The 9,540-nt window shown below is 43.7% G+C and overlaps 1 protein-coding gene across 1 annotated transcript; it reads right to left on the bottom strand.

Moving 5' to 3' along the window:
* Nucleotides 1-681: 681 nt before the first annotated feature.
* tlnrd1 (talin rod domain containing 1) lies at nucleotides 682-3,384 on the bottom strand. Its single transcript, XM_088333524.1, has one exon. The coding sequence runs from the start codon at nucleotides 2,244-2,246 to the stop codon at nucleotides 1,182-1,184; it is 1,065 nt and encodes a 354-aa protein (XP_088189650.1). The 5' UTR covers nucleotides 2,247-3,384; the 3' UTR covers nucleotides 682-1,181.
* Nucleotides 3,385-9,540: the final 6,156 nt, after the last annotated feature.

The following is a 9,540-nucleotide window of genomic DNA, read 5'->3' on the forward strand; positions in this document are numbered from 1 at the left end:
TTGTTTTTGTATGTGTTTGTCTTGCTGTCGGTCACCCCTCTTGAGGCATATGACCAGGGTATATGGCTAGATAGATGTCTGGATAGGTAGATAATTGATTTTACTGTAGGTAGACTGTGAAGTAGCTTCTGACTTTTAGATTATTAAGACTGAAAAAATATTCTAAAAACATTTTACTTTCATCAGATTCATTTCAATAACACAGTACTTAAAGTATTAACCTATGTGTTTTGTATATATTTATATACCTGTGCAAGAGACTATTGATTATACTAGAACAGAGCTAAGTAACAGACCATTGTTAGGCCCAAATGTCATTTAGATAGACAGTGATCCCTTGCTAACTTTTAACAGTTTCACTACTTCACAGATTAGCATTGTGCAGTGTTCTGCATTCTGATTGACTAAACAATCCAAGAGATAGTAGTTATTGGTCATAAACAAATGTTTACAGCATATATTATTATTCATCAAAGGAATAGTTGAGCCTGTAAAATGTTCTGTTCTTTGATTACAATGCTGTATAAGGATTGTAAAAAATAAAATATATATGTAGTTTCTAGTCACAGATTTTGCTTTTTACGGGCTCTTTTTAGAACCTGAACCCTGATATAAACCAAGGATCACTGTACTTATACAAAGAGTAGTTGCCTACACTGTTAGCAAACAAAAACAAAAGCGTATCGGGAAAAACATTTAATTTTGGAAATAAATACTCCATTAATTGCCAGGTCAAACATGAAATACTGTGCTAAGTCTAAAAAAATGTGAAGAAAATAAAAATATGGCACACTTTTACAGATGTTTTTACCAAGTAGATTCACACACATTGAAAAACCCCAAAAACACGCCAACCGAGGGAGAGAAAGTCAATGATGGTTTCACAAACAAGGCTACGTCCATCCTTGGAGACTGGCATTTGATAAAATAGACTGTTCAAGTTAGGAGGACGGTGTCAGTTAGTGAAAGAGAGCCGGAAGCCCACTTTTGAGGACCAAAATGGCCTGATTACCTAGGTATGCCACAACCAGCATAACACAACCCAGGAGTTAAGAGTTCATGAACAAACTTAAAACACTTTTCCATATCCTGATGAGCAAAACCAGAGAATATATGCCCGTTTGGTATGGTCATATTAGACCGCTATAGACCCCCAAAAACATACAAAGACTCCCTTGGTTCTAAGTTACAGATTGAGAGTTAACTGGGGGCAGAGTCCTCGGTGATGAACGCTCTCGGAGTGCCTGTGTGAGCAGGGTGCAGCCGTCTGACACGGCGCATGCAGAGTTCCGTAGCCGTTCCCAATAGTCAGCCATTTTGGCGCTGCTCTCAGAGTGCTGGGCGACATCCCGAAGTCCCTGGGTGAGGAGGATACAAGCCGAAACCACGCTCATGGCACCTCCTAAAACGGCAGTCTGTACACTTTTCCCTTCCGTGGAGATGTTGGCGGCCCGTCCCAGGAACTGGGGCTCTGTCGCAAAGCCGACCAGCGCGTTGACAGAGTGGATCAGGGCGGCACTGAACAGGACGCAACGATTCCGAGTCAGCTCGCTCGGCTGAGTTTTCACCTCTTTCACGCAAGCCAGAAAGGCGGTCCCGCTGGTACTCATGCTCTTGACACTCATCTTGAACTGCTCTTTTCCAAAGCGGTCCCTGGACCTTTCGCTGGCGAGGGACGAGATGTCGGTCAGAGTCTTGAGGTTGGTGGAGATGTTCTGGGAGATCTCCAGGAGCAGTTGGGGAGTAAGGTCCGGCAGGGGTGCGACTCGGAGCACCACGCAGCTTTGTTCCACCTCGTGCCGGCAACGGGTTACTTTGTAGCGGTCCACCAGACCTGGCGAACAAGGCTGCGAGCCGGTCGTCTCCACAGCCGCCAGGTACGCGGCGTGGGCGGAGCACTCCGTCAAAGAAACAACCAAGTCGGCCATCTCCAAGAGACGATCCCCCACTTCTATGAACCGGCCCATGTTCAGGTGGCTTTGAATGTCGTGAGTGAGAATAGAAACCTGCTTGGTGCGCGCGATGACCGTATCGCGGCACTGGTCGAAGGTATCGGCCAGGGCCACGCCTTCTGAAGTCAAGACCGGCCTGGTCTCGCTGGAAAGCAGGAGCAGGTCGGCGACCAGCTGCATCTTCCCCTTGCACGTGTCGCAGATGGAAGAAAGACGTTTTCTCTGCTGAAAACTACCGCACGGCGTGCTGGAGGATTTCTCACTAGTCGATTTGCCGGACCCACTACTAGCCATAGTAGGTGAGGGTGACCAGACAACTCGTTAACTATCGATCCCTTTCGTTACTGCTGCCTCAAACTATAATGTTCTTTCGTGGAATACGCCAATTTCAAAACCAATTGGACGAATATGTGATATATTTTATATCATATTATCAAAATAAATGGTGGTACACTGTAGTCAGTACTACTAAACAATGGTAGCAGGGGAAACTATGTACTACACTACTGTGATTACATAGTATCCGTACGCTCGGTATTGCCCTCAGTACAAATAAATTGGTCCTAAACTGTTGCGGAACAGACACATTCAAACGTCATAAACTTTGTCAAGGGTCCTAAAATTCAACAGAAAGATCAAAATAAGACCTTTTTTTGAAACTACTGTTTCGATTGGAAATCAGGGATTTCTTGGATGAATTTGGGTTCCAAATCTTGAAAAGAAGTTATGTCGACTGGAAAGAGGGAAGATTTCAGAAGAGCACCTAGCCCTACTGGTTCTCGAGAAGTTTGAACGGTCTGGAGAACTGAGGGTCGCTAAAGGCAGGCCACCACCCAATTTCTGGACAGCTAGAAAAGATGGCTTTCCCCCCAGTGCCATCATGAATCCCTCTCTGCAGACGGGATCCTTAAAGTCCATCCACTCCGGCATGCAGTTTCAACCTGGTCTTCTTAAAACCCAAATCCGGGTGAAACGCTAGCGACAGCTTGGAGTCCATCGCTCGCATGTCCAACTCCTCCCTGGCGTTTTACACGAGGCCGGGCGGATTCTACCTCCATAACGATCGGCGGTGTTCTGGAGGATTATTCGCTCGGGAAAACATTCCGAGCTGTCCTCCGGGAGTAAAAAAAGAAAACAAGCGGCCGTTATTCCCCTTAAATTCAAAGCGGAGTTGTGCGCTCCCGCTGCAGGACGACGAGGGTGTGGTCGCAAGGAACGGCGGCTGGAGTGAGACAACTTGCAGGAAGACGTGGAGACATTTCGCGGAAGATAAACTCTCTTCGGTTTCAGGGGGAGAACTTCGTAAACGGACTCCGTGGGGCGATCGGAGGATCGCGGGGTCTAAAAGTTGTTACGGCGGCCGTAAACTCTTCGCCGTTCTGCCATAAACATCCCCAAGTCAAGTGGACCGCCAACCCATGGAACTAACGTTTACCGGAAGTTACCAAAATAAAAGCAGGTTGTGGGGAAACCCTTCCGTGTTTTGTACCTTTCAAACTTGGTGAGAAAGCCAAGTCATGTTTATTTGCAGGGTTGGGTAGGGTTACTTTAACTGGATTACTTTTAATTACTTTTGGATTACTCATCTCATTTCTCATCTCATTAGCTGCTGTTCTCCTCAGTAGGGTCGCGGGGGTGGTGGAGCCCATCCCAGCAATCATCTGGCAGTGGGCAGGGGACACCCTGAACTGCTTGCCAGCCAATCGCAGGGCACACAGGGACAGACAACTCGCTCGCTCATTCACACCTAGGGACAATTTGGACCGGGCAATCCACCTGAAATGCATGTCTTTGGTACTTGGGAGGAAACCGGAGTGCCCAGGGGAAACCCACGCAAACATGGGGAGAACATACAAACTCCACACAGTAAGTTGGATTTGAACCCACACAGGAGGTTCCCAAGACTTTAGAACTGTGCCGCACACGCGCTAACCACTGCCGTGCTGCCCTCTCTTGGATTACTCCCAAACCAAATATGCTAATAAAAGACAAAAGAAACTTAATATAAATAAAATGATGACTCACAACACGTGGTAAGCTTTCTCTCCTGGCTTTGATCTCTTTGATCACCTGCAAAACAAACATCAAATGCGACAGAAACAAAATGAAAATAAATCCAAACAGCTTGCCAACATCATTTTTGCCTTTCCATGTATTCCGTTACTCCCCAAGCCTGCACAAAATTTAGTCATTTTATTCATATTTAGTTTCTTTTGTCTTTTATGAGCATATTTGGTATTGGAGTCATCCAAAAGTAATTGAAAGTAATCAAGGTAAAGTAACCCTACCCAACCCTGTTTATTTGTATAGCCCTTCATCTCAAAAGTCTCAAAGGACTGCACAGGTAAAGGCAAATCACCCTCCTAATTACTTTTTACAATATGGTTTATATTTACGCACTAATAAAAATACTACAGTCGGGCTCGTATTGTGTAGTAGAAAAAACCAAGTACACCTGCATTTTCTATCACAAGAAATAATTACAGAAAGAAACACCAACGAAAAGTAACTAAAAGTGCTTTTATACTGCAGCAGAAAGACGGCAGTAGCTCAGGAGGTAAATTAATTTACTATAGCTTAAGGGGCTGTAGTGAATTCATAATCCCAAAGGTGAGAACCACCAGGAAAAGTATGTGTGTGTCTGTGTGTGGAGTCCAACTTTGGAACAATTTACAAGAAAAGAGCAAACAATGTCCAACTATTCACTTGTTCGAATTTAAATACATAAAAACATGACTGGCGGAATAAAGAGATGAATAAAATGGGGTATGAGTGATACGAGAGATTGGGAATAGTGCGTCTAGAACTTTGGTTAACTTTGTTGTTATTGTTGCTATTGTTTTATCAGAACTGTTATTATAAATACTATTACTATTGTTGTTATTATCATTGGTGTATTTAATAGGTAAGATAAAGGGGTAAGAAATATTCCTACTACCCTTTTTGAACATATTATGTAACCTTTATTTATTGTTGAGTGATTGTTTATTCTTTTTTATTTTAATGTTCGAAATAAAGTTTTCATTCATTCATTCATTCATTCATTCAAAGCTCTCGTCTTGGAGTCGCAGGTTCGATTCCTGAAATCCTCGATGAGCAGGTAGCTGGTTGCCTTGCATGGCTGGCACCGCTATCGGTGTGTGAGTGTGTGTGTGAATGTGAAGCACATTGTAAAGCGCTTTGGGAGGTCTTCATTGACTTGTAAGCTCTATATAAATCAGATATGAGACCACCTGTAGCCTCTGCTATTTGTAATATTGTGTATTTTATGTATGTTTTTTCTGATAAAGCCCTTCTGGGAACAGACATTGAGAATTATATTTGCTAAAATATTATTGTATGTGACATGAGTTTATGGACCCTTTTTAGATAAACGAAACTCATTGGAGACACACGCATTGTATCAAATGTGCTGCAGTTGTCCTCCAACCCCAGGGGTGTCGCTACAGTTCTCACTAACTGGGATGCCAACCTTTTTTTTCATTACTGATCATTCGCATTTACAGTACATTGCCATATAAACCACCGTGTTGTGTAAATAGTACACTCAAACTGAAATAAATAAAGTAAAGTTTAAAGATGCCAGGGGTGGAACAAAAAGTTACATTAAATGCCAAAATGTTTGGAAATATTTGTTTTAATGGCCTTCTGGTTGGCCAACTTGTTGCACACACAGATAAAGACAACTAGATACGTCGGCGCCGCGTAGCAGCCCACTGACTAGCGTGCGGCCATATTGGTCGGGTCAACGTCCCCGTTAAGGCAATGTATGTACATTGAAAATCAATCATAACTTAATTTTACCTGGTTTTCATGCAGGGAATGTGTCTTGTCTACATTCCCTTGTCTTCAATACGTGCTGTTATTACGGGAAAATATCTAAAAAATTTAAAAAAAGGCTTTTTAAATGGTGAAATGGCGCTAACCTGCTTATTGGGGGTATTAGGGGTTCAGTGTCTTACCCAAGGACACTTCGACATCTAACATGGACGAGCTGGGATTCGAACTAGGATCCCTTGATCCCAAGACGAGCGCTCTACCGCCGCCCCAATCTGTACATCTGTTTGTTTTTCTTGTCCGCGCACTACTGGCAGTTCTCTATACCTAGCCACTCCTTTGCACATCTGTTCTCCTCTGCACTACCGTACTCCATTGTTATTGTATAGTGACTTGTTTACCTGACTGCCCATTTTGCACATCTGGTTAGCTGCTCCTCTTGCACTCTTTGCACTACTGTATAATACTATACATAGCTATAATTATTTAGTATATTATTAGTACTTCAATACTCCAACTCAATACAACATTTTATTTATATCTGTACATTCAAGGAAACTGTGCGGGTCAGATGTATCGACATTTCGTTTTGTATACACATGTACAAGAATGACAAAGTATATCTGAATCTGAATTTAAATCACAAACAATTTCATCATCATAGAAACTGTGAAGAGTCCACTCCTTCAAACTCCAGGACGTGCACATTTCGAAACCACATTATGGCTGTCATGGGGAAGGCCCACTTCCTGAAGGTCCTCTGAAATAATTACCTGGTAGACACACACACAAGAGACAGGAGCCGAGAGACCAGGACAGAGTCTGGGTGAAGACCACAGCACAACCTGGGGTCATCATAGGCCCAGCCCGGACACCGAGGTCCTACAACATCAAGATACCCTCAGAAAGTCTAAGGAGAAACGGATCCCACATCATGGTATTTCCAGAGACTCCTACTTTGACTTGAACAGGGTGCATTATCAGAAGACAGGTAAAAATAACTAGTCTTATTTTAGTTATTAATGCTCTTCTGAAGTTGTTAAAAAGAAATGTGGGTAACTGACTTAAAGAGGGAGATGTGGGAATATTGGTAGGAAGTTTGGCCCCAACAGTATAAACAATGAAATGCTGTTTTAGTTCACATTTTCATCTAAGTTGTACAAAAAAAAACTTACCAAGATGGCCTTTGGGTCAAAATGACGCCTGGGACAAAAAAGGTTCAAATTAAGGTTTACATAACAACGAATATCATAATGATTTAATTGTGTCTTATGTAAATGGTCTGCATTTATATAGCGCTTTTCAAGTCAATGAAGATCTCCCAAAGCGCTTTACAATGTGCTTCACGCTTACCCATTCACACACACACCGATAGCAGTGTGAGCCATGCAAGGCAACTACCTGCTTATCAGGGGCATGATTCAGTGTCTTGCCCAAGGACTCTTCGACATATAACACAGAGGAGCCAGGGATCAAACCTGAGACCTCTTGATCCCAAGACGAGCGCTCTACCTCCTAGTCATTTGGTAGCATAGGTGTTTTTTTTTTTTTAGATGATTTTATATTGCATTGAACAATTTTTTTTTGTCTTAAAGCATTGGGTTCCACTCACATTCAGTGCTCCACTCTGTCTTTCAGCAATTATATCACCAAGGTTTATCTCCTTCAGGAATCTTAAGGACATTTTTATGTCCCAATCCTGGATTTTCAGCACTGGTGAGCTATTTTCAGAGCAGGTCTGTAAGCACGTCAGCTGTCTATAGGTTTAGAACCCAATGCTTTAAGACAAAAAAAAATTGTTCAATGCAATATAAAATCATCTAAAATAAACAAAAAACACCTCTGCTACCGAATGACCTGGAGGTAGAGCGCTCGTCTTGGGATTAAGAGGTGAAAATAGCTCACCAGTGCTGAAAATCCAGGATTGGGACATAACAATGTCCTTAAGATTCCTGAATGAGATAAACCTTGGTGATATAGAGTGGAGCACTGAATGTGAGGAGAAAGTGGTCTGTTATAGGGAGAGGGTCAGCTACAGGCAGGCCACCACCAAGTATTGGTGGAGTCTAAAACTTTCTAGTTTTTAGTCTCTGGTAAGGGGCAGATTTTTATTGTCAATGGGAATCTTGAGATCTCCCAGCAGTATGTTGTTAGGTGACAAAGTGGAGAGTTGAGTGAGCAAGCAAGGAAAGTTGGTTAGGGTTAGTTAATAAATGGCGACAATAACAGTAGGAGAGGATCCGGGAAGCTTGTTAACAGTGCATTTGGAAGAGAGGACTGGAACAGTCGGAGCTTTCCATATCTCGCGGTGAATTTTTGCGAGATTTCCGTCGCGAGAGTTGCCACGGAGACGGCAGACGTAAACAAACCCGGCCGGCGTGGATGCGTTGAGTTGGGTAAAGTCATTTGGCTGTTGCCACGTTTGAGTTCAAGAAAGTCAAGCTTACAGTCTGTGAGGATGTCCTGGATGAGATGTCCCTTGCTTCAAAATGAGTGGATGTTGTGTAGACCCGAAGTGGACAGTGGAATTGACTGGGTGGAATTAGCCGACCTGGCCAGGTCTGCTAATACACTGCTATCCGCAACCCTATCGGAGTTTCTGCATGGAAGGTGAGTAGTAAACCGGGAGGGGAAGAAAGCTCTGTCCGGGTGGTGACGGAGTGTCAGAAGCGGGGGCACCAGCAGATACCAGCGTATCCGGAGGAATTCTGTAGCCGTATACTAGAGCGGCTCCACCAACTGGGTGATGGCATGACGACAGCGGAGTCTGAGACGACGAAATGTAGGAAATAAGTCGGTGGGCCAAGGTACTGTTAGGTTTTAATTATTCAAATGTACCGTTTACCAAATTGTTCGAATTAGTTATCTGACTCCATTAACCAAACACAACCTACATTCACCCAACAATGCGCGCTCGTTTCTTGACGGAAAAGATGAACAAGAATAGCCGACATTTTCACACGGGGGCAGATTTAATTTCATAAACAATTTAACTAAGTAAACTCCATCGAATATGGCCAAATTAGTGTCGTTTGAGTCTCAGTGAAACCCTCTCTTCAAGTTCTCTCGCTTCTCCCCTCCGCCCACGTCTTTCTGCAAGATGGTGTGCCGGCGCCTCCCATGGGCGTGCCAGGGAAGCCCCACGTGGGCTCCACCACCTCGCCTCGATGTCTGGAAAACTCAAAACAGTTGAGCGTTTCTCAAAACATTGCCTGCTGTTCTCCGTCATGAGGGCCCCTCCGCGTCCGGATGCGCTGATTATCTTATCAGCCTCACGTCCCGTTCCCGCCATTCCGGTAAACGATACTCTCCACTAGGTTGCACTGACCTCGCACCACAGCCCCGCCAGTGAATATCTTTTGCATTAAATGTAATTTGTATTCGATCGTACAAAATCCTTTATAGTCAAATGTATAAAATCCTTCAGTACCAACTACCAGCAGGTAGGTTAGCTTTAGCGGACAGAGACAAAACACAGAAATGGGCAGATCCAAGTATAAAAACCAAAACGCCTCAGTTCCCACAAAATGCCAAAACACTGGCTAAAAAGAGGCAATAGAGCCATCAAAAACTATGCTTTTAAAAAGTAACCGAGAGTATTGGCAGCGAAGTCGTGCCAGAGTTCAACCGTCCAAGCACCGTTCTGTGGTCAGCAGGGAATTTTTAACTTTCCAGGCCAAGCCGACACCTCACAGCATGAAAATATATTGGGGGCTTAGTGAATGCTGGTCATTCTGACCCGAAGGACACGGGAAGTTTACTAAAAATAAGAACATCGGGAGGGTTAAAAGAGCTATTCGGTGATTTTCTT

Source organism: Urocampus carinirostris, chromosome 4, assembly GCF_059441175.1.
Source record: "Urocampus carinirostris isolate Australia breed hairy pipefish chromosome 4, RoL_Ucar_1.0, whole genome shotgun sequence".
NCBI classification, from domain to species: Eukaryota; Metazoa; Chordata; class Actinopteri; order Syngnathiformes; family Syngnathidae; genus Urocampus; species Urocampus carinirostris.

Bases quoted from the DNA above. Each gene is read 5' to 3' on its own strand.
- tlnrd1 (XM_088333524.1), bottom strand. From the start codon at position 2,246: ATGGCTAGTAGTGGGTCCGGCAAATCGACTAGTGAGAAATCCTCCAGC.